At 35.9% G+C, this 25,785-nt stretch overlaps 1 protein-coding gene across 1 annotated transcript in view; it reads left to right on the forward strand.

Annotated features, from left to right (window-relative positions):
* Positions 1-25,785, forward strand: part of LOC128992955 (ATP-binding cassette sub-family C member 4-like) — a 66,663-nt gene that overhangs the window by 27,101 nt on the left and 13,777 nt on the right. Inside the window, exons 10-23 of the mRNA XM_054416701.1 lie at positions 4,061-4,309; positions 4,504-4,668; positions 8,645-8,766; positions 9,545-9,642; positions 11,966-12,051; positions 12,876-13,031; positions 13,913-14,130; positions 14,457-14,552; positions 14,878-15,011; positions 15,226-15,305; positions 16,290-16,440; positions 19,830-19,936; positions 20,770-20,893; positions 21,363-21,524. Of these exons, the coding sequence (XP_054272676.1) occupies positions 4,061-4,309; positions 4,504-4,668; positions 8,645-8,766; positions 9,545-9,642; positions 11,966-12,051; positions 12,876-13,031; positions 13,913-14,130; positions 14,457-14,552; positions 14,878-15,011; positions 15,226-15,305; positions 16,290-16,440; positions 19,830-19,936; positions 20,770-20,893; positions 21,363-21,524 (1,948 nt within the window). The remainder of the gene's footprint in view (positions 1-4,060; positions 4,310-4,503; positions 4,669-8,644; positions 8,767-9,544; positions 9,643-11,965; positions 12,052-12,875; positions 13,032-13,912; positions 14,131-14,456; positions 14,553-14,877; positions 15,012-15,225; positions 15,306-16,289; positions 16,441-19,829; positions 19,937-20,769; positions 20,894-21,362; positions 21,525-25,785) is intronic.

Below are 25,785 nucleotides of genomic sequence, written 5' to 3' on the forward strand. Positions count from 1 at the left end.
TCACCTCAGTTTTGTCTTGAGTGTTTGGCAAAATCTTTCCGCTTGACCATTTGTAGAGGGGTTTCCTGGTGCAATGAATCGTTGTCTTATTCCTTGGCGTTTACAGAATGCTTGAAACTCTGCAGATTTAAAAATTGTGGCATTGTCACTGACCAATATTTCTGGTAGGCCATGGTGACTGAATATTTCTCTGAGGTAATGAATAGTACTGGCAGTTGTTGGCGCACTTTTTATCGGATATATTTCTGGCCACTTTGACCTGGCATCTACAACAATCAAGAAGTTGTGATTCAGAAAAGGTCCTGCGTAATCCATGTGGACTCGCTGCCAATTGCGTTTTGGTATTTCCCAAACATGGGTAGGAGCCTTCTCTGGATTTTTCTTATTCTCACAACATGCCTTACAACTTGCCACCATACTCTCAATATCTATCAATGTTTTTCCAGTAACAGTAGTTTCTTGCCAGACTCTTCATCCGCACTATTCCTACGTGTGTTGAGTGTAATTCTTGGAGGATTTTAGGTTGTAGCTTTTTTGGAATGATAACACGATTTCCTCTAAAAATAATTCCGTCTTGAAGTGATATTTCTGGGTCAGCGACTTCTCCGTTTAAGAGCTTTTCCTTTAAGCGAGAGAGTTCTTCGTCAAGTGATGTTTCTTTTTCTATGTCTTTAGCCATGATTGTATCGGTTGCTATGCAGTGTATTGTCTCTCTTCGAACAGTGTAATCTTCGTCAACCACATTTATATTCTCTTCTTTTATTGGCAAGGGATGTCTTGAGAGGTAATCTGCATTACAGTGGTCGTTTGATTTTTTATGTACGATCTCATAATCAAATCCTGAAAGAAAATGAGCATATCTAAGCATCCTGGATGAAGTCAACAATGGTAGTTTCTTGTCTGGATGAAATATGGTCATCAGTGGTTTGTTGTCAATGGCAAGAGTAAACTTCCTTCCGTATATATAATCGAACATTTTTTTACACCCCCAATATACAGCAGTTGCTTCTCTGTCCAATTGGCTATAGTTGCGCTCTGCAGCAGTGAGGGATCTGCTGGCAAATACAATAGGCCTCTCTTCATTATTTGGCATTTTATGAGACAGCACAGCTGATAAGCCAACAGGGCTAGCATCTGTAGCAAGTATCACGGGTAAGTCTGGGTTGTATGGAGTAAGGACTGTGTCACTTGCTATCTCTTCTTTAACACAATTAAAAGCTTTTTCACATTCCTGGGACCAGTGAAAACGTTTTTCTTTCCTTAGAAGCTGATGTAAGGGATTTAGCAGTGTAGATGCATCTTTGATGAACTTTGAATAGTACTGTACTAGTCCAAGGAATTGACGCACTCCTGTGATATTTGTTGGACGGGGAGCATCCTGGATTGCCCTCACCTTTTCTGGTGATTTCTGGATACCGTCTTTGCTGATGATATGACCCAGATACTGCACCTTTCTCTCAAAAAACTTGCATTTTTCAACATTCACATGTAGATTGTGTTGTTCCAATTTTTCTAAGACCTTTATGAGCCTGGATTTGCATTCTTCAAAAGTGCAGCCTTGTACAACAATATCATCAAAATAAGCCACTGTCCCTTCAAGATTTTGTACGACTTGGTCAATAAATTTATGAAATTCATTTGGGGCAGTCTTAATTCCGAAAAACAGTCTTTTTGCTAGATATGTACCCTTATGTGTGGTAATTGTCTGGATCTTAGAACTTTCAGAGTCCACTGAAAGATGTAAATAAGCCTTGTAAATGTCTAAAGTGCAAAAATAGTTTCCATTTCTCATTTTGTTAAGGATATCCTCTATTCTTGGTATTGGATAACGACTGTCATGTAGTTGTTGGTTCACAGTTACCTTGTAATCCGCGCAAATACGGACCGCTCCATTTGCTTTTGGAATCACAACAATCGGTGTTCCCCACTCAGATTGATCCACTTTCTCTATTACGTCTTCTTTTTCAAGTTTTTTCAGTTCATTCTCAACAGCTTCTCGAAGAGCATGAGGTACTGGTCTGGGTTTTAAGTACACAGGTCTTGAATTATCCTTTAGTTTTAAAGAGCATGTAAAGTTGGGTGTTTTACCAATGCATTGTTAAAAAACGCTTGAGAATCTTTGCTTGATAGATTTGACAATAGTGTTGGTATCAACCTCTGGTTTCTTCATATTAACAAGATTAATATTGTGTAAGTTAATTTTCAATTTTCGAATCCAATCCCTTCCAAGAATAGCGTTTTTAGGTAGATTTACAATGTATAGATCCTCTCTGCAAGATCTCCCTTCGTAAGATATGCTTAGGGTACAGACCCCGATTGGTTTGAAAATTTGTCCAGTATAAGATCGAAAAAGAGCACTTGTTTTGCAAACTGGAACATGTAAGTCTAGTTTCTTGAAGTCATCATTATTTATTATGCTTACACGACTTCCGGAATCACACTCAAAACGTTGCTGTTTACCATTTAGAGATACGTTAATCATCATTCTGTCATCTCCTTCGTCATTCTTCAATACATTTATGATCCGTTGAACGTCGTATTCATATTCAGAATCAATTTCATCAACTCTTTTTACATTTTTCTCTGAAGACTGTAATTCCTGTATTCGTTTCGCTATGCAAATCTTTTCTATGTGTCCATCTTTATGACAATACCTGCAATTTAGTTCATCTATTAATCGGCAATTTTGTGTTTCGTGGTTATTCCTTCCACAGTGCAAACAGACATCTAAAAGTCCAAGTCTTTGTAGCCTTTTGTTTTTCCTGTCTTTCTTTTTGCTTGAGTCATTAGAGAAATGGTTTTTGGTTGAGAAACTTTTATTCTTAGGGCCGATATTGTTCTTTGTTGTTTTACTTATTTTGTGAATGTCATTCTGGTTATTACTAGTATATAAAATCTGGTTGTCAAGTTTTGATGCCTCTATAGCCAAGGCGATTTCTAAGGCTTTGTCAAATGATATTTCCCCCAGTTGTAAGAGTTTTTTCTCTGATGTCCGAGTCATATAAGCCTCTGATGAATTGAGCCCTGAGCATGAGGTTTATAACTGATTTTGTACATTTTCCTTCTTTACACCCAGATTTGAAATCTGCTGAACAAGCCAGTTGTTTGAGGACTGTGACATAATTTGTGATTGATTCATTTCCATCTTGTAAACGGGATAAGAATTTGTGCTGTTCTGTAAGTATGTTCTTCTTTGGGCTTAGGTGCTCATATAGTAATATAAGTAATTCTTGATATGTTTTTGAGTCTGGTTTGTCTGGAGATGTTAGACTACAGATCAGATTGTAGTGCTTAGCACCTAAGCAATTGATTAAAAATAAACCTTTCAATTGTTCCGTCTCTGAATCATTGTCTGTCAATCCTTTTATTTTAAAAAATATTTCTAAACGCTGAGTGTAGCTTTCAAACGTTTCCTTACTTTCATCAAAAGCATCAAACATCAAGGCATTGCTCTGTAGTAGTTCCTTGGTACTATGTTTTGATCTAGGCTGTTCTGTCTGTTGACTTGTATGTTGTGTCATTAATGTCATAAAACTGTTCAAAGTAGATATAAGGTCTTGTATTTCAGTCATTTTCTTCCTCGTCGCCAAATTATTAGATATACAAATAATACAAAATATATGAACACAACTCTTGATACATGTTTATTTCTTAATAATAAATGTAAACATTGAATTATTTTCAATATGAAATTATTCCAGTCATATGATCAATATTAAATAAAAGATAGATTATTTGGAATATATAACAACGCCTAAATTTTGTGAATGGACTATAGTTTTCTAAACAGGGTTTTGTTCAAAACCTAACCCTATTTCAAAGATTTTTTAAAACAGAACCTTAATGTGTATAATTTTTCCACCAACCTATGTAAGAACACAAATTTAACATATGGATCTAAAATAGTGTCATAAGTCAAAACAATTCCTAATTCACAGTACAGTTTGATTGATAATTCTGCTTTCATATTTATACTGTTAATACTGTTCTGTTAATACTGTATATTTGATCTGAAAGTGTATATGTTTACACCACAGTTTTGTAATCTCAACAATTTCAGGAGTTTCTTCTTCTTGATGAGTACAGACCAGTGGTGTCAACAAACATGCAAAAAGCCAAAAATGAAAATAGAGGAGGTATGGAGAATGGAGGAGTGTTGGTAGAGGGAGAGTGGCGAGGATCCATCGTAACTCTTGAGGGAGTCTCCGCTAAGTGGACCAAGAACGGAGATATGACACTGACCAACCTCAACCTGGACATTCAGGCTGGTCAGCTGGTGGCTGTCATAGGTCCTGTAGGTTCTGGCAAGGTTAGTAAACTGCTGATATCAGGTATATAAAATATAAATCACACTTGAGGAGGTGTCTACTAAGTGGACTAAAAACGGATAGATTTAACAACTTAAATTCAAATTCCATATTCTACATTAACCCTTCTGTCTATCAACACTAAAAAAAACACTTTGTCTAGATAATGTACCTAGGTTTATAATTGTTGATTCAGAGCTCCATGTTGAACCTGCTACTCGGAGAGCTGATCAAGAAGGAAGGCAAGTTCAAGGTCCAAGGTGTAGTGTCCTACGCAGCTCAGGAACCCTGGATATTCAGCAGCTCCGTCCGACAGAACATCTTGTTCCACGAAGACTACAACTCTTCGAGGTACAAAGCTGTGAGTATGACATACATGAGGGAGTCTGGTAGTTTTAGTTTGTCTTGAAACAATCTTGAGTGCCACTCTGGTCTGAGTTGCTGAGTAGTCTTATCTTAGATCTTAATCCCGTTGACTCCTCCTGGAGCATAGGGCCTCAACTGTTCCCCTCCACCTCACTCTGTTGGCTGCTTCTCTCTTAATCCCCTCCCAGGTCTTTCCTCTCTCCTTCAATTCTTCCAACAACGTCCTTTTCCATGTTTTCCTTGGTCTACCCACTCTCCTGCTCCCGGCGGGGTTCCATTCTAGTGCCTCTTTCGCCACATCATCATGTCCTTTCCGTAGTGTGTGCCCTACCCATCTCCATCTTCTTCTCCTTATTTCTACATCGATTGGCTCTTGGTTTGTTCGTCGCCATAGTTCTTCGTTTGTTATGGTTTCGGGCCACCTTATCTTCAATATTCTTCTCAGGCACTTGTTTATACAGGTTTGCAGCTTGCTTACTATCCCCTTACTCAGTTTCCAGGTTTCGCAGCCATACAGCAACACACTCTTCACATTTGAGTTGAAGATCCTTAACTTGCTCTTTATTGAAAAACTGTTTGACCTCCAGATCTTATTGAGGATGCTGAAAGCTCCAAGGGCTCTATTTATTCTCCTGCCTACATCGGTTTCAGTTCCCCCATTTCTATCTACAACTGAGCCTAAATACAGAAAATCTTCAACTTCCTCTACTTCTTCATTTTCAAGTCTAATTACCCCTTGAGTCTCGTCATTGACCCTCATGTACTTGGTCTTCCTTTTGTTAATCTTTAGACCAATTTTTGACGCCTCTTCATTTAGTTTTTCTGTCTTTTGCTGCAGCTGCTGTCTCGTTGCGGATATCAAGCACACATCGTCTGCAAACTCTAGGTCCTCCAACTGCTCAAAAACTTTCCAAGTAATCCCTGTTCTTCTTTTGGTGCTTTCCCTCATTACATGGTCAATCATGATCAAGAACAAGGTCCCAGACAATGAGCATCCCTGCTTCACTCCACTATTACATTCGAACCCCTCCGAGATAATGCCTTGATGTATGATTTTCATTTCAAAGTCATGATAAAGAACTCTTATCATTCTCACTATCTTCTCGGGTATACCGTATTTCTGCAGAAGTCTCCATAATACACAACGATTTGCACTGTCGAATGCCTTCTCAAAATCTATGAAGAGCAGGTGAACTTTGTTTCTCCATTCAATTGACTGCTCAATAATTATCCTGAGCGTTGCTATATGGTCCGTGCAGCTTCTACTTTCTCTGAATCCGGCCTGATTCTTCCTCAGTACCCTATCAACAGGATCTTTAATTCTTCTTTGTAATACTTTAGCCAGTATTTTGCTAGCAGTGCTGAGTAGAGTTATTCCCCGCCAGTTGCCACATTGTGTAAGGTCGCCCTTTTTCGGCAGTTTGACTAGCAATCCTGTTCTCCAGTCCTCAGGTATTTTCTCCTCTTCCCATATTTTTCTTAACAATTTATACATGATTTCATCTGAGATTCGTGGGCTATTTTTGAAAAACTCTGCAGGTACTTCATCTATTCCTCCGGCCTTGTGGTTCTTCATTTCTTTGATGGCTGTCTTTATTTCTTGTTTAGTTATTTCTCCGGTCTCTATCCTCAGCTCATGTAAACGCTCATCCGTCAATTCATCCATGCCTCCATCTTGGTCCCGGTTTAAAACACTTTTAAAGTGTTCTACCCATACCTTCATCTGCTCTTGCTCATCTGTTATCATTTTGCCACTTCTGTCTCTTACGGGTTTATTTCCATTCTGGGATTGTCCAGTTATTCTCCGAGTGCAATTGTACACTGTCTTCATATCATTTTTCCCTGCAGCTTCTTCTGCTCTCCTCATTACATCTTCTTCAAAAATTCTTTTATCTCTTCTCGCACTCCTTTTTACTTGTCTGTTCACCATTCTATACTGCTCTTTTAGTTCCATTTTTCTCTCTTCTCTTTTTTCATTCAATAAGCTTCTCTTCAGTTCCCTTCTTTCATTCACCAAATCCCAAGTTTGCTCTGAGAGCCATTCCTTGTCTCCCCTCTTCCTAAGCCCAACTGTTTCTTCAGCTGCCTTTTTGTATGCTTCCTTTGCCTTCTTCCACATTTCATCTAAGTCAGTACATTCTGTGAAACTAGCCTCTTCCAGATTTTGTTCTAGTTCAGCATTGTATCTCAATCTTACATTTTCATCCTTAAACCTAGCAACATTAAACTTCTTCCTTGAAACTTTGTCGATCTGTCTTTTCAAGATTCTCATTTTGAGAGATGCTACCAACAGCATGTGGTCCGATCCTATGTCCGCCCCTCTGTATGCTCTTACATCTCTTAAAGTTCTTCTCCACTTCTTGGAAATTGTAAAATGGTCAATTTGGTTTCGAGTCCTGCCATCTGGGGAATGCCATGTCTCCTTATGAATCCGTTTGTGTGGGAAGATAGTTCCTCCAATGACCAAATTGTTCAAACTGCAAAATTCAGTAAAGAGCTGGCCATTTTCACTTTGTTCCCCGATTCCGTGCTTTCCCATGACACTTTCATTTCCATCGTTACTGCTTCCCACTTTGGCGTTTATATCACCCAAGATGATTAGTAGATCTCTAGCACTAACATTGTCAACCACTGCTTGTAATCGTTCGTAAAAGGCATTCTTTACTTCTAAGTCAGCTTCATTCGTTGGAGCATACACGTTTACAACAGTTGTGTTTCTAAATTTTGATCTTATTCTCACTCTTATTATTCTTTCGCTTATTGGCTCCCATTCCATTAGGGCACCTTCAAGTTTTTTCGTAAGCATGAAAGCGACTCCGTATTGATGCTCTGCATTTTCTTCTACTTTTCCTGAATAAACAATCGTTTCTCCAGAGGCAAGTCTGACCTTTCCACATCCAGTCCATCTTGTTTCACTCACTCCCAACAAATCTATCTTGTAACGATTCATTTCTGCAGCAAGCTGTGCTGCCTTTCCTGGAGCATACAATGTCCTTACATTCCAGCATCCTATTTTTGTCACAGTCTTGGTTTTTAGCAGCAATTCAGTTGAGTTTTGCATCGGCCAGTTAGGCGTCATATTTCCATCAACCTCCTCGCTACTGAGAAAAGTCCGAGTAATTAGATCCTGAGGTCCACTGCCAGTCAGGGCATGGTCTCTTTGAACAGCGTTGGTTTCAGTAATAAATTTGTTTTCGAGATTAGTTGGTTATTAGCCATCTGAACCTCTAGTCTGGTGATGGGGCTGCCATCTTGGCCTCCAGACTTGCCGCTTTTCTGTTGGGGTCGCTCCCCTAGCCTTTGAAGCTCCCACTACAATCCGCAAGGCAGCGGTGCTGATTTTTGGTCCGCCCCGGGTATTTGATTTCCCCGGTACCAACCATATCTGGTAGGCTTTCCCCTATCCGCCACCTGGGGAGGCGCCCGCTGGGAGATCAGCAACTCCACACGGGCCAAAGGTGTAGTGTCCTACGCAGCTCAGGAACCCTGGATATTCAGCAGCTCCGTCCGACAGAACATCTTGTTCCACGAAGACTACAACTCTTCGAGGTACAAAGCTGTGAGTATGACATACATGAGGGAGTCTGGTAGTTTTAGTTTGTCTTGAAACAATCTTGAGTGCCACTCTGGTCTGAGTTGCTGAGTAGTGCTCGCCTTCAAATCTGAAGGTTGCTGCCAACTCGCTGGTTTGATTCCAGGCAAGATCTGTACCGGACCCAGAAGCCATTTGTCATGGGGTTTTCAATTAATGATGTTATGGTAAAATCCTCACACAATGTTTATTTTATGTCCAGCAAAACCTAGAGTGTCAATGTTGACTAAATTTCCCTTCACTTGAAATGGGACTTTCCTACTATTTTCCAGTCAATAAGCAAATAACCATAATTTAATTTCAAATGTTAATTTTGGTAAAGAGGACATGCGCATGCAATTTAAATTTAATATAGGCTATGAGATGAATGTTACTATAGGTGTGCAAGGTGTGTCAGCTAGAGAGAGATTTTGAACTTCTCCCAAGAGGAGACAAAACTCTGGTGGGAGAGAAGGGTGCGTCTCTCTCAGGAGGTCAGAAGGCAAGGATCAGCTTGGCAAGGTGAGAGTCTAAAATAGTTTAATTAAGTGCATTATGATTTTAAATTCCATTTTTACAGACCAAAAGTAGTTGATTCTTTCAAAAGAGGGGGGTTGTTGAATTGAACTAGACGAGTGTTCTACAATCAAGATTTTATTTTCTCCGTAAGCTTTAGAAAATTTTCCCCAAGGGAAGAAGGTATTATAATAGGTGGCATAGTAAAATCTAAATCCATGTCTCCTTTTTTCATTTTTATCTCCCCAGAGGCCAAAAACACTACTCGTTCAAATGTTTATATATAAGCCAACATGTGTTGGTAATTACAATAATTAGAGCAATTGTAGTCTGATTTTGATGAAATGTAGCATAATTGTGTGTGCAAGGCTGAAACTTGTGAAACTCAAATTTATTTATTTATTTACACCTCTTTTACCTTGCATTTGCCCGTCTAAATGGGTCACAGAGTTCTGTGCGTGTGGAACGTATCCTGCAATGCAAGTAGGGAGCCATATTACAGTACAAAGGTGAAAAGCTAAACAAACTTTGCTGATAAAATGTAGTGGCAGGTACCAGGATCCGAACCCACTACATGACTACCTTGAGCCTAAAGTTCGTGGTACTACCACTCGTTAAGTATAATCTGGTCCAACAATTTGGTCCAGTGGTTATTGTGTGATGGAAAACATACAGAAACCTAATATTTCAATTGGTACAGATGTAAACTTCAGTATACGTTACAGGTGTAATTACAGTTTGTTGGTTGTTTTTTGATTGATATTAATGCTTTAGTATTTTTTAGGGCTGTATACAAGAAAGCTGATATCTACCTTCTGGACGACCCTCTATCAGCAGTTGATTCTCATGTCAGCAAACATCTGTTTTATCATTGCATTGAAGGTTGGTCAGCAATACATGCCAATTTAGAATTAGTTACTTGTACCTTTTGGGTATTTACTCAGGGGAGGTATAGAAGAGGCTACGATGACAGCTGTGGGCTTCTTATTAGCTGAGGGAACGACATTACCGTAAGAAAACTGTCAGTAGCCATCAGCCTCGGTGGTCTAATGGTTAGCGTGCCGGGCTGGTATACTTTAGGTCCCGGGTTCGAATCCTGCTGGTAGCATTAACTTTTTGTCCAAGATTTTTTTATTATCAGCAAGTTTGGTTGGTTTGGTTCGGTTATTACAGTTTAATTTTATTATTAAGTCATTACAAAATTTTAATTGAGCGAATTCTAGTTTTATTTAATAAACAGAATTATTTTTCCGATTACTAAACTTTTGTTATATTATTTCTTTATCAGCAAGTTTGGTTAGTTCGGTTAGGTTATGATAGTTTAATTTTATAATTAAAAAATAATAAAATTGAATTTGAGACATTTATAATTTTATTTTATGAACAGAACTATTTTTGCGATAACCTTCATTGCCAAAGTGCTCTCTACTACAGCGCTGTTCACGGAGGAATTTTGAACTAAATGCCTCATTCGTACCTCCCCTAAGTCAGACCCATTTAACTGTTACTGTAGGTATTTTGTACAGGTGGTTTCCGGTGAAGTGCTGGATATATAGTATAAAAATTATTTATACTAGAGGACGTCCAGTGGTCAAAAACTCGACCACAAATATGTAATGTACAGACTTCTCTATTTTTACCCCAGTTGTAAATAAAACATGTGATTGGAATTTCTTCCATTTGTTTTGATTTTCTGTTTATATTTTGTCACCAGCATGGCAACCCATAAAGCCTGTGTAAATTTTTAAAAATTTTAATTCATTTTTTCTGCTTATTTTTTAGACTATTTTATTTTATAAAAGGATTGTGTACATCTACAGGGAAATGTCTTTCTAACAGTATGCATAGATTTTCCCTGCGATACACATGAGCTGAGAAAAAGGGTTTTCAAGAAGCATGCTTGCCTATTAATATATGGGATTAGAATAGGTTACCTTTGTTGTTGTTGCCTGTGTTCTTGAGTAGGTAGGATGTTTGTTTCGGCCTATGCATTTCACCAGCTTGTGTGGCATCGTCAGGGGTCTTCTTGTTAATCATCTTCTTGAAAGAAGACCCCCTTGTAGTCCATTAAAATTTTACCAAAAAATTGCTTTATTAGGTTCTCTGTAGCAGCGAACCTAAGCACTAGGAATAAATTTGATACTCTTAAGGAAATATTTGTATTAAAATCAAATCAGCCAAATAGAGTCTGCAGGTTTGCTGCAGCAAGGGTATTTCCAAAACATATTGTATTTCAAAATAATTTCTAGAAGAAATTCCACAAAATCCCTAACTTGAGGACTGTGAATGAGGCACATGTGATGTTACAAATTTAGGACGACACAAATTAATGAGTTAAGACAAGACTGGATGTACAAAGCATCTGGGTTGAAAACTGTTGATATCCTGGAATAATATGATGGCTTAGCTTTAACAATACATCGTTATAGGGGGAAAAAAATTTATAGATTGCTTCACTTCTCTCAAATTTATATAATACCAGCTGTAACTCGCGGGCTTTGCCCCGTTTAACTTCTTAATTTTTTAGATTATCTCGTTCGCATGGCTCAATCACGTTCTGGTTGGAGCTCGTTCGCTACGCTCACTCACCTTTAGGTTGGAGCTCGTTCGCTGCGCTCACTTGCCTTCAGGTTAGCTCGTTCGCTACGCTAACTCGCCTCCAGGTTGAAGTTCGTTCGCTACGCTCACTCACCTTTTGGTTGCAAATTAGCTGTTGTCATGAATGTAAAAGGAATAATAGTGCTGCACCCTGTTGGTAATCCTTGTAACTTTAATGCTATTGAACATCATAGAACAGAACCAACTTGTTTAATTGAAACAGCTGTTAAGATTCAATAATTCCATTTCTCATAAGGTTAACATGGGAAACTCCAGAGCCACTGGGGCGGAGCCCGAAAGGATTTTTGAAATAAGAATATGCCTATATGTTAATCGGGAATGTGAGCTATCATCATGCCAAATTTCAGCCCAATCCGACCAGTATTTTTCGCGTTCACTTGTCACAAACATACATCCATACATCCATCCATACATCCAAACTTTCTCATTTATAATATTAGTAGGATTTTTTAGAGTAGTTATTTCACTCAGGGTGAAAATAAATATCTTGGCAAGATGTACAGAATCACCTTTTCTTTTTTGGCTGTTAATTTTATCAAATGCCACTGATTAGGGAAAGTTTTTTTATGTTTCATTATGTTAACAGAGTTTCTCGGTGATAAGACCAGAATCTTGGTCACTCATCAAGTACAGCATCTTTCAAAAGTGAACCATCTCATACTAATGGACAGTGTAAGTTGAAAAGTCAGTATTGTTTAGTTGATATTGTTGCTTTGTTACTTTACCTGCTCATCAAATCAAATAATTCTTTATTCGTTATACATAAAATAACATGTATTGAATAGAGTCAAATATAGGCTACATACATATACAAATATTACAAAGTGTTATATATTATGACTTACTGCCAAGAAAATTATCTTTAAAAAGTGAACAATTTCTAACTTAATATTTAAACAGAAATATAACATTATTGCAATCACAATAACATGAGCATGGTTATTTCATTGACTCTAAAATTTATCGTATTCTTAAAATTCAGATAATTTTAATTTTGTTACTTTAAAGAACTTGAAGAAATTTGTTCTTATTATCAGAGCCATAGGGCCCGAGACACTCGTCTTAACTCCTATGCTGCGACGCCCGCAAGCATTTTGATTAGGGGTGCGATATTGACCTCTGGTTTGCGCCATTCAATTTCTCTTGATAAACCCTTTAAAATGAGGGGTCACATGATAGGTGTTATATTTGAAAATTTGGGGCTGCCCCCAAAATACCCCATTTTAGGGGCTGGGGCAAAGTTGTAACTTTGATGAAAAAGTTCAATTTCTTATTTTGTAAATATGTGTTGAGTTTTTTTTTTCCTACTGCAACGCGTTAAAAAGTTAACTGGGGGGTTCCAGACTTTTGCCTAACCCTGTATTTTAGTCATTGTTAGTTTGTTTTCACCTAAGTTCCTTCATTTTAATTTTTTGGTATCCAAAGAAAATGGGCTTTTGAACTGAAATAGTCAAAACAAATGCTGATAGAAGTATTCTATTTAATCTATTTTGAAGGGCAGAATATTGGCACAAGGAACGTTTAAGGAATTGAGACGCAGCAGGCACAACTTCGCCTCCGTCTTGACCACTCCTGAGCTGGAGAAAGGACCCTTCCAGTTCCTCGGTGTCGAGCCTTCGCTTCAGAGAAATGTGCAGCGGAGATCCACAAGGGTGAGTGAAACAAAGATTGTGGATACTACATACATTCATGGTCTATACCACATACAGGGTTATACAATAAGTTCATACCTCTCTTATCTGAAACTATATACTCTTTTATAATTAATCAATCTACCACGATATTATTTTGTTAAAGCACTATTGCAGATATTTTCCATCCCAATTAGTAAAACACAAAGTGAAAACTTGTCCTCATGGGAGACATTACCAAAAACACAACATTAGTACACAAACCCAGCCAAAGATGGATAATCACAAAAAAGCGACAGAGATAACTAAATAGCAGCACGGACGCCTCATAGTAGTAAAAAAACAAGAAACGAAAAATGCTGAAAGAAAACAGAAATTAGTACTGTAGAGGGTTGTGACCACAATGGACAAGTCTGAACAATATGGTAGCTGAAGTGATGATCCTGCTCAGCAAATGACCGAAGCGATGGCAATGGAAAATGAAGTATACCGGTACTTATTTGTCATTTGTCAGCCTGGTGAGAACAACAGACTGTATATAACTTTTCTCTCCACTTTTATTTACACTGTAATGAAGTAGATTTGTTTGTTATCTTTTTAACATGTGAATTTTAAAATTAATGTAAAATAATTGTGAGTGACGTACTATATGTATCAGATTTGACAGGAGAAAATAATAACAATATTTTTTTCTCTTCTAAATGGTGTCCACCTAAAGATCTGAAACAATGTTGAGATTTGTTTTTTACTCATTGTGATGAAAAACGTACTTAATAATCCCTGAAGTAACATAAACTCGTCAAAAATGGACTTTATATTTTTAACAACGATATTGTATATATTTATTTTTCCCATAGTTTATCATACAAGTTTAATCAAACTTTTTTACTTTTACCATTTAGAGTGAGCGGTCTATAAACGTCGCTGGAGACGAAGTGGTTGAGTTTGAAGAGTTTGAAAATGACCGAGAAGCTGAGCAGATCTCTCACACTCCAGCAACCCAGGTGTACCAACAGTATCTGCGAGCTGGTGTCAGCCCTGCGTACTGCTGCGTAGTGGCATCACTGTTCATACTCACTCAGCTCACTGTCAGCGGGTTTGACTACTGGGTGGCTTACTGGTTTGTAGACTATGTGAAACTGATTGGTTTTTGGTTGATTTTTTACTGTAGGGCCTTGATAAGAAATGTGAAGAGGTGCTCTTCTTGTTGAGTGTCGTGTCTGATCATTTTTATTAGCAGTTGTATTATCAAGGCTAATGAAAGCACTGAACATCATTATCGTAAGTCACGGGTCCACAGTAGTAGAAGTAATAAATCCCCCCGCTATGTCAGGCAACGCCGATAGGTAACAGCTAGTGGTTTATAAATTGTTCCTTAAGGTGAACTAAAATCTTTGATACCACCAATTATTGTATTCTACTGTAATGGCAATATTTTGTTTCCAGGCTGCACAGGGAGGAAGATCGGTTGGTTGATCCTGAATCTTCTGAACTCTGGCCTACAACTACTTACTTAGCTATACTTGGGTGTTTTCTCATGTGGTAAGACTAGGCAAGAAATTGAGTCGAGAACAAATATCAGGCATGACTGAATATGTCCTTGTTAAATGACTTAATGACAAACTGTACATGGTGAAAAATATGGTTACTTTGGGATAAAAACATGAAAATGTAGCAGGCTTTTGTTTTGTGCTTGGATATTGATCGTTGTTCAACATTTGTACCACTACTACTTACAATCCTCCAAATCCTGTAATTACACATAACGTTTAAATATAACAAAGCTGTTTCCATGTCACCCTTTAACCTTCATACTATTCACTGAGGGTATATCTGTGCGGATAAAATCTGATATGTTTATTTGCAGTATTGCTGTTGTGGGAAGCCTGAGAGGTCTTGCTTATTATGAAGGATGCATCAGATCATCCAGAGGCGTTCACACTCAAATGTTCCGGTCTTTGATCAAAACATCGTTGAGTTTCTTTCACAATAACCCATCTGGTAATTCTATGTTTTGTTAAACTCAACTAGCTGTTGTATTAATTTAAAAAACCCCTATATTAGTCTACAGTAATTTTTAGAAAACCATTTTTTACAATTAATGTTTGGTTTGGGCATCTAAATGGAATTTAATCAATTTCTCTGGCCCAGAACAAGTTTTGTAAAATGTGTATGTTTATATTTTGTATGTTAATTGTAACCAAAAACATTTCAGGCCGTATTCTGAACCGCTTCTCCAGAGATTTAGGAGCCGCTGATGAGCTTATGGCCAAGGCAGTGATGGATATGGGACAGGTATGATATTTTGTAATTTTTATACAGTATACCTACTAGCAGAGTACCCGTCCTTCGTACGGGGTTGGCATATGCGTATAAAATACTTATTGCAGTTGTTCTTTTGCTTTGAAATTGCAATGGGAGAGGACATGGTTTAAAAAAATTTTGTTTCTTTTAATTTACGGTATTCTATAGTATAGCACATCTACCATAGCCATAATGTTCTACCACTGCACCTAAACAATAGGAAAAAGTAAAGATCTCACAGTCTTTTCTTGCTTGGCTCAAATTAGCTGTTGTCATACTGTAATGCGTGATTGAACTTCAAACATACAAACAAACGAGCAAATAAATACACAAACTTTCACATTTATAATATTAGTAAGAAGTATGATAAATACCAATTACCTTTCCAACATTTTATATTGGCTATAGTAAACTCTGTATTAGTGATGTGTCAATACTACTTTTTCACAGTCGGTACCTGTACCAATTTTCAACCAACCAAAATGTTTGGTTCAGTTTTCACTGCCGGTACCATCGGTAACTAAATACTTGTTCTTTAAATATTTTAAAGCTGCAAACGTTAATATCTTTTTATGACATATTCATATTGTTGGATGACAAAATGAACTGGTTACTTAAAATAGCTATCTAATTTGTGGTTTATGTTTATATTAATGATCACAATTTAAGAATTGGGAACAGATAAGATATCTACGTACAAAATTGACTTTAGGTAAGAGGTTTGAACTTTGTCGAGATCCTTCAAGTAAGGTCTCTCAATTTTTGTGATGAATGAAGCACAATTAGTGGAACACTTAAGCTCTTTGTGTAAGAAGAATAGTAGTGCTCATGCATTCAGCACTAATCATTCCCACCTGTAATTACATTCTCTGGGTCGCCATCTATAAAAATATAATCTAATCTAATCTATAGTTTAATCTAATCCATCTAGCTAGTGTAGTGTATCTAAGTTCTAATCCCTTCCTTTGTTTGAAGGCGTTTGCTCAAGTTGCTGGAGCCTTGTTAATCGCTATATCAGTCAACTTCTGGCTCAGCATCCCCATAACAATCCTGACATGTGTTTTGTGGACAGCTCGCAACATCTGCCTCAACGCTTCCAAGAAACTCAAGCGAATAGAGGGCATCAGTAAGTTAAAGTACCCTAGTAGATGGTGTGGAGTGTTTATTGTGTAAATATCAAATCAAATAATTTATTGAAACAAAACATTAGCATAAATTGCTCACAGCAGTGACTTATGTTTAAATTTATAAATGCAGTTAAAACCATTGATTCTTGGATAGGTTCTGAAGTATGTATGTTCCCATCTGTATGGATCAGCTGTAGCCAAGAGTGTGCTCCTGTGTAACATTTTATGTCTCCTCTAGTTTTTGTCGATGTAACATAAATGATACCATGGTTTAAAATAAAGTTTCCTTTTCTTGGTTTTATAAATTACCATATCGAACAGAAACCAGTAATTTAAATCAAACCCATTGAACACTCTGACCGCTCTGTCGATGGTTTAATTCATTAACTCTTAAACTGACCACACCTTTAATGTGGGTGTGGAATGTATAACTCTGTCCATATTCAAAAGTTAACACATTATAATAATACAACAAATAAAGATTAAAATATCACAAAGTTTGTTACGTAACTTGGAAAGTAAAGTTTATTTTGTTGTTTCTAAGAACTTGGATCGTTCTAGTTGAGTTTTGTGGATTAAAGTTTATAGAAGTAGGTATTGGTTGTAACATCCTACTTTTAGCGAATTTTCCTTATATAGGGAATAAGCTATTACTGTAGGTGTCATGGTAAGACCTGGGCCTGGGATTGATTTACTTTTTGTTTTGATGTCCCCGTGGCCAAAGACACCAACCGTTTGAATTTAAATATTATATATATTATCAAAATTATTATAAATTATCAACATATTAAAAATCAAGAGTGAAAATGTAGTTTTTTACATTATTACACTATAAGGGTGGCTCATTAATCTAGTTTAGTTTTGAATAAAAAATGTTAACCAAAGTACTATATACATATTTGAGATGGATCAGGGATATTTTTTCCAGTATTGAAGTATTGAGTTAAATAATAACAATGTTGATGATTTTGTAGTCGTGGTAATTAGTTAATTAGTTAATCATTTCAAAATGGATGTTGTGCAGCTTTACATAGTTCACGTAGCTTGTTCTACATTTATATTATTCAAACTCTACATGAATCTTGCAATCCCTTTCTTTTTGGGCTATGGTGCTGCTGCTTACATCCTTCGTTAATTAGAACCACCATCTATTTTCAAATTTGCCCTTCAAAATTGTAAATGAATAAAACTTGAATGTACTAGAAAAGCAAGGACAATCCAGTAAAGCAGAGGCCAATCACACGAATCCCACAAAGTAGAAGTACCAGTATTGAAGATAAGAAGAGGTCTGAGCACGAGTTAAGGAACAAGGAAACTTTAAAGAAGCAAGGAGATCAAGGGGATATGGCAGTGAAATTATAAAAATTTTTCCAAAAAAGTTATTTTTAAAATTTGGCTATTATTTGTTATTCTTAATGCTGAAAATAAGAAAATTGGTCAAAAATAAAAAATAAATTTTTTTCAGTGCTTAGGCCGTATATAGTAAAATATGGAAAATGGTTTTGAAAAATCCAGTTGTTGACTTAATAATAATAATAATAATAATTATTAATAATATAATAATTAAGTAATAATTACATAATAATATAATAAAATAATAATAATAATAAAATGCTTGCATGAACAAATACATTGATCCATAACTCAATAATAAGTAAAACTACCCAGTGTAACTTTTAATTTGCGATTCCCGCAAATCAGATTTTAAATCATTTTTACTACTAAATCTGATATATCTTCAAAACGGTTTATGCTACATGATTCAAATTTTTAGCAAGTGTTAAGAATGTTATTATCTAAATAATTAGGTAGAATTGTAAATGTATGTCTATTCTAAAGTGAACAAAATATTTTTTTTCCATAGAAAACCATTTTTTTTACAAAATGACCCATAAAAAGTAATAAATTAAGATCAGTTATAATTCTATACCTAAATATTTAGAGGACATTATTCTCAGCAAACTGATAGTAATAATTAAAATCCAATAACTGAAGTTACATCAAATTTAGTTAATTACCTAAAAAAAACATAAAAAATATTAAGGGTGTTTGGTCACAAATTTTCATGTCTGATTTTTTGTTATTGTTTAATTGTACTAAAAATTAGAGATACAAATATATAAGAAAAAATGTTTTATTTTGAATATTAAGCGAGATATGGAGCTTGAAAGTAGTAAATTTTTAATCTTTGGTACCAGTTCACAGGGAGAATGGGTAATGCGATTCTCACCAAAATTTGCATTCAGGTGTGGAAAAATAAGATAATAATCACTAGCTATTTAAAATAAAAAAATTAAAAAAAAAAATTATTTTTTATTTTTTATAAATTTTTTAAAAATTTTTAAAAAATTTTTAAAAAATTTAAAAATAGCTCTTTGTTTTTGGGAAAAATGTATCTGTATGTTGGAATAAAAAAAAATGTGATATGTTAACTCGTTTGGGCTGTGAATTCGTACCTTTGATGCCTTGCGCTGTCGGAGCACTACTCGTTGAGAGTTTGTACACTAACACCGGGGCTTTAGAATACTTTAACATCACGTAATTATTAACATCCTTTAACATTGAAAGAATACGTTTATCGTTGTATTCTAAAGCCCCGGTGTTAGTGTACACACTCTCAACGAGTAGTGCTCCGACAGCGCAAGGCATCAAAGGTACGAATTCACAGCCCAAACGAGTTAACATATCACATTTTTTTTTATTCCAACATACAGATACATTTTTCCCAAAAACAAAGAGCTATTTTTAAATTTTTTTAAAAATTTTTTTTAATTTTTTAAAAAATTTATAAAAAATAAAAAATATTTTTTTTTTTAATTTTTTAATTTTAAATAGTTAGTGATTATTATCTTATTTTTCCACACCTGAATGCAAATTTTGGTGAGAATCGCATTACCCATTCTCCCTGTGAACTGGTACCAAAGATTGAAAATTTACTACTTTCAAGCTCCATATCTCGCTTAATATTCAAAATAAATAATTTTTTCTTATATATTTGTATCTCTAATTTTTAGTACAATTGAACAATAACAAAAAATAAGACATCAAATTTTTGACCAAACACCCTTAAGGGTGTACTTAACCAAAAGATTTACTTTTAGCAAATTTTTTATTATTTTCCATGTCCAAATTGTATTATTACTAATTATATTAAAGTAAAAAGTGTTTTGTTTTTTATTCTAATTCCACTCCAAGTGCAGCCATTTGTCTTTGGGATTTAAATTAAAGGGGCTAACTAGCTAACAAAAAAAAATTGACAGGTTTTGGATATTTTTACATGGAAATTGAACAAATTTCCGTCACTTTGAACTAATTCATCCTCCTAAGTATTTATCTTCTTCACTCGTTCGTAGTTTCAGTAAATTACCTCAGGATTCTTTTTACCCAGTCCGCAGTCCGATCTACGCACACATCAACGCGTCTCTACAAGGCCTAGTCACCATTAGAGCTAATTCTGCTGAAAAGCTGCTTCAGTATGAACTCAGTCGATACTTGGTAATTATTATTTATCTTAACATTCTTAACCTAACATAAAACCGAAGTCAATGTATTATTGGTAGTAACTTCATTGTGAGTGCAATCAAGTAAGTAATATTGTACAATATTGGAAGTTTTGGTAATTTTATATTAACTCTCAAGTCTCAACAATCCTTAGTTGTGTGGGGGGGGGGTTAAAATTTTTTTTCAACCTTAAAATGGGTTGATTTGAGCCTGTCTACTTGAACACACTCTAAACTACAAGTTACTTAACTTTCATGACATTTTTTCACAGCTAATACTTTTAAAATTTTCTCTTTGAAAACAAATATCAGAAAGTTAAACGTTTCAGTTTGTTTAAGTTGAAATTGTAGCAAAAATGCTGACTTTTTTAAGTTGGCAGCCTGTGCATGCAATGTACCAAACAAAATAAGGGGTGCACCGTTACTGTATCAGAAATGAACACAACTGATAATGTTTAGTGTTGGCAGTGGGACAGAACTTTGCTCCATTGCTGACATGTAGTCCAACTGAGTCCCAGACTCACCACCACGTACGTACCAATGATCACATTCCTCAACAAATTCATGGGGATTTTTAAAACAGTCTTAACTTCAACTGTCTCTTATTTCAATATACTTTTATAATCTACTTTTAAAAAGTCCTACACACAGACAAATTATCAGTGTTATGTTATGCACCCTTTTATGGTGACTAAGCCCTTGATTCTAATTTTCTCTTTAGATTTCTCAGCTATTTCTTCATTTGCTGGTAATCTAGCGGAATTATTTCTTCAGCATAATCATTCATATCATTCTAATGAGTTTCCTATGTTATTGGGGTGTTCAAAGGACAGCAACACCAGTGCAACCCACATATTCTACAATACAATGGCTTTCTTGGCTCTTGTCCAGGAGTTTGTTACAACTTCCTACATGACTGTGTGTATCTTCAGCTTCACACTGTTCAAGTCTGGTGAGAAAAACTATTTATTAATTTATAGTAAAATCAGTTTTTAATAACAAAGTACTAAAATACAGTAGACTCGAGAAAATCCACTTATTAAACCTTGAGTCGTGTAGACAAAATGATTTTATAATTAATAACAATAACAAGGGTGCTATCTTCTACAACCAGCTGCCAGATAATAATAAGGCAGAATTACCAGAAAGGAATTTGAAGACAGCCCTGTCTCATTGGCTACTTTGGACCAAACGATATTGTCGTCATTGTCGAGCTGGAAGTTTCTCAAATGGAGGAATGAGAATGAACTGTCTCCAATACTTTCCTTTCATACTATGTAGTTAAATTCTAGCAACCTGTCACACTGTAACTCCAAGGACATTTTATAATAACTAGGTTAAGTCTTGACTCAGCACTCTACTCAATGTAAATGTGAATAAAGATTGATTGATTAATTGCATTTCATTACTGTATGTTGCAGCGTGGTCAGACACCAACGCAGGTCTCATCATTACCCAATGTCTGACCATGATGGGCTACTTGCACTGGGGCATGAAGATGTCAGCTGAGGCGGCCAATCAGATGGTCTGTATAGAGAGAGCCTTGGAGTACACTCAGTTGGAGCCCGAGGAATATGATCAAGGCAAGATCATTAACTAGAGTTATTTCTTTTGGTATGATAAGATCCTACAACTATTGTTTTCTGATTTGATAATCTGATTTTGTCAGTTTTGGGATATGGTTTGCATGTAAGAAACCTATATTCCATAGCATGCTAAGTTCTTCTAATCATTGTATCATGAGTAAGCTCATAATGGATAGTGAGATTTTAAATTTCCTTTTTTATGGTATAGCCTCTGGATCACTGATTTTTACAATAAAAGGTTTAAATAACCTGTATCCGTCAAGTGATCCTGGTTTGTAGTTGGTTGACTACAGCTGTTTCATGTTAATATTAACACATCTTCAGGTCAAACTGTTGCATTGATTTATTCCATAGAATGGTCGTCATAAAGTTTAAAGTTCACAAAAAAATAACTCATACACGTATTCGAAACATTTCAAACTGATTGGCCAAAACACAAAGTGAAAAAGCGCTTAATAAACATCGGACATGTACGGCGCCGGTAGAAGGTAGGTCATGACTGTCGTGTGCCGCAAGTGATAGCCCCCCACCCACTATCAGCTGTTATCTATTGTGGTCTAAGATGCATACGGTGGCATTGTACATAATATTCGACTCGAATGAGAATTTTTTTTATTTAAGATGATTTCAGGCTGTTTTTTGAAGCACGGTATATTTCGAATTCTTCTAATGTGTCCATGTACTTTCCTTTGTTGCATGAATGGAGAACGTTGAGATTATTGTTTATATCTGTATAATTGTGGTTGGAATTAATCAAATGGTTGGAAAATGGCGGCTTGGAGGATATTTTAGGCAGGTGTTCGTTGAACCGGGTGGTAAATGATCGTGATGGTAAATGGTCTGGCCGATGTAGATGCTTGGGCAGTCATTGCAAGACAATTTATAGACTCCGGTTTTATTGAACTTGTCTACCCTTTCTTGTTTGTTTCTTGATTTGAGCATCGAATCAAGTTTAATTTGACGTCTTGAATGCTACAACAATGTTGCTTTTCGTCATTTCGCTTCTTAAGGTGTTATTAAGAGCAACGCCATACTCAGCACTGACATATTTTTTATTATTCCCATCCAAACTGGTCTGGTTGTGTTGGTGTGTTTGTTAATGAATTTGTCGATTATGGAAGGTTTGTAACCGTTGGAAACAGCAATGTACTTTAATATGCAAACCTCATTTTCGTAGTAGTCAGTATTGTTGAGAGGAATGGACAATAGGCGGTGGACGAAACTATTATTTGCGGCAATCTTGTGGCTGTATGGATGGTGTGAAGATACGTGTATTGGCTGATCAGTCGTGGTCGGTTTCCGGTATATCTTAAATTGCAAGCTATTTTCGTTCTTTGTGATAATGACGTCTAAGAAATTTATTGAATTGTTGTTTTCGGTTTCTAGAGTGAAGCTTATGTTGGGATGGATACTGTTTCAGAATGTGCCAAATAGTTTTAACTGTCTCTCATTGCCATCAAACAAAATCAAAGTATCATCGACGTATCGGCAATGAAATGAAATGAAATGAAATGAAATGAAATGAAATGAAATGAAATGAAATGTGTTTATTGTCCTTAGAATTTTCACAAATTATTGACAAAGTCATACAACTGCTAAGGTTTATAGCATAGTCAGTTAATATGTTAAATATGTAAGAATTGTTCAAAGGATAAACTATATCAGAAAAGCATGAAATAAACTTACTGTAGTAAGTCACCAAACCCAGGAATGATCGTAGTTCATTGATGTTCGAAGGTCGTTTTGCATTAGTTATTGCTTCAACTTTTTCAGTACTCTTGTGTAAACCATTGTTATCAATCACGTGTCCCAAATATTTTATGCTCTTCTGGAAGAATTTGCATTTCTCTCTGTTCAATCGTAGATTCTTGCTACGTAACACATTCAGTACTTGTTTTAATCTTTGTAAAGTTTCATCAAACGTAGATCCTTGTACGAGTATGTCGTCAAAGAAACACTGTACTCCATCCAGACCTTGTAATGTTGAGTCCATGAATCTTTGCCAGAGAGATGGAGCGACCTTCACTCCAAACATAAGGCGATTTACCTTAAAAAGTCCTTTGTGTGTGCTTAAGGTTTGCATTTTAGCACTTTCATCGTCCATTACCATATGTAAGTACGCATTACTTATGTCAAGTGTACAAAAGTATTTCCCTCCACTCATGTTTGAGAAAATGTCTTCTATTCTTGGTATGGGATAGTTTACCTCTTCAATTACTTTATTGAGTGTAACCTTGTAGTCGGCACATAATCTCACATTGCCATTTGGTTTTATTACTGGAACCACAGGGGTTCCCCAAGCAGAGTTTTCTACCTTAGTAATGATGTGTTCACGTTCCAATCGTTCAATCTCCCTCTCGACCTTACATTTTATTGCGTACGGTACTTGTCTAGGCTTTATGTAAATAGGTATAGCCTAGTGTTTTCCATCACCTGAAATTTAGCTTTGAAGTCAGGAATCTCTCCAATCTCTGTCTTGAAAATATCTTCATATTCTTCAAGTAAGGATGTCAGCTGAGATCCATTTGTTTCTTCAACTGCCCTCATGTCTGCCCAATCAAGTTTCACCTCTCTCATCCACTCACGTCCAAATATAGCATCAACTTGGTGATCTATTACGTATAGCTTCCCAATGAATCTTTGTCCCTTGTAGTTGCATTTCACAAAAGCTACGCCACACGGTTTTATTATTTCTCCTGTGTATGTGTGTAGTTCAACTGCAGTTGATAGAAGCTTTTTGTTCGGAAAATTGTGTTGAAAGTCTTTTAGGGAAATGGAGCTCAATGATGCGCCTGTGTCTAATTCGAATAACATCTCCTTGCCATCCACTGATAATTTTGCATTGAATTTACCTCTGTCTTTTGAATTTGAAAGTAAATGTATGTTATGTAAGTCGTTTCCATCCTCTTCTTCAAAAGCTTCTTCTTCAGCATAGTGAACTGATTTTTGTAATTTACCTTTACTCATGCATACACGAGCAATATGACCAATTTTATTGCAAGAATGACATGTTTCTTCTTTGAATTTACATTTATTAGCCGTATGTGATTCATTACCACAACGATAACATTTTCCTCTTAAAGAATCAAAACTCAAGGTAGTTTTATCAAGTTTCGCAGTAGATTTCATGGAATACCTTGTACTTCTTACATCTTTATTTGTTGGTACTGGTACTTGCTGACTTTTGTATTTGATTTGATTCACATGTCTAGCAAAATGTTGCTCAGTAATCATTGCACTTTCTGTTTTTGATAGCTCTATTCCGGTTGCTGTCCTAACTAACTCAGGAAATGTTCTCAATTCACGTTCTTGTAAGAGTCTTGTTCTTATTTCTGGGTCATTTAGTCCTCTGGCAAACTGTAATCGCAAAAATATATCACAAACAGACTTTCCACATGCACAGTTGAACTCACAGTTTGTAGATAACCTTTTAAGGTCTGTTGAAAAATCTGTTACTGATTCTCCATTCTGTTGTTCTCTAAGTACAAATTTGTGTTGTAACGCTAGTGTACTTGCTTGAGGATCTAAGTACTGTTGTAATAAATGTACTAGTTCTTCGTATGTTTTGTTACTTGGATCATCTGGTGAGCAAATGTCGTATAGCTTTTGATGAATTAATGGTGTGAGAGCATGTAAGAATGTCAATGTTTTCTGATTTTGGTCCTTTATGCATTTTAGTTCCATAAAAGTATCCAAACGTTTTGTAAAATTTCGGAAACTTTCCCTTTCATCGTAGGGCACAAAGTCTAGATTCGAGGTTGTCACATTTGTTGTAGTAGCATGCTGAATCTGATCATTTGAACAATCGACACCTGATGTATCAATTAGGTTTTGTAACATTACCTTGGTAGCAATTGTGGTATTTTCAAATTCTTGTCTGTAAGCGAGTTCATCTTCAATATCATCTTCATTAATCATTAATTCAATGTGGTCCTGTATTATACCAAATTTTGTGTGCAATTCATTTAAATGATGTAGTCTAACAGAAGCATCTGTAGACACTTTGTGCTCTTTCAATAGTTTTGTGATATTTGTAAGCTGAGCTTTCAATGATCTTCTGAGGTTTTTGTACTTGATTATCCTCTCATTCTTGTCTTTTATTTGTTCAATTGTTTCTATTATCCTCGTCGCCATTGTTAAATATGTAAGAAATTAGTAAATTCAGAATAAAGCACAATCATAAAAGTCTATTTTAATACAAAATCTAAACAAAACAATCAATTGTAAATAAAGTGTTTTTAACATGTGATTTCATACA

Source organism: Macrosteles quadrilineatus, unplaced genomic scaffold (genome assembly GCF_028750875.1).
Source record: "Macrosteles quadrilineatus isolate MER2022 unplaced genomic scaffold, UCM_ALF_1.0 Scaffold_4__1_contigs__length_99947679, whole genome shotgun sequence".
NCBI lineage: Eukaryota > Metazoa > Arthropoda > Insecta > Hemiptera > Cicadellidae > Macrosteles > Macrosteles quadrilineatus.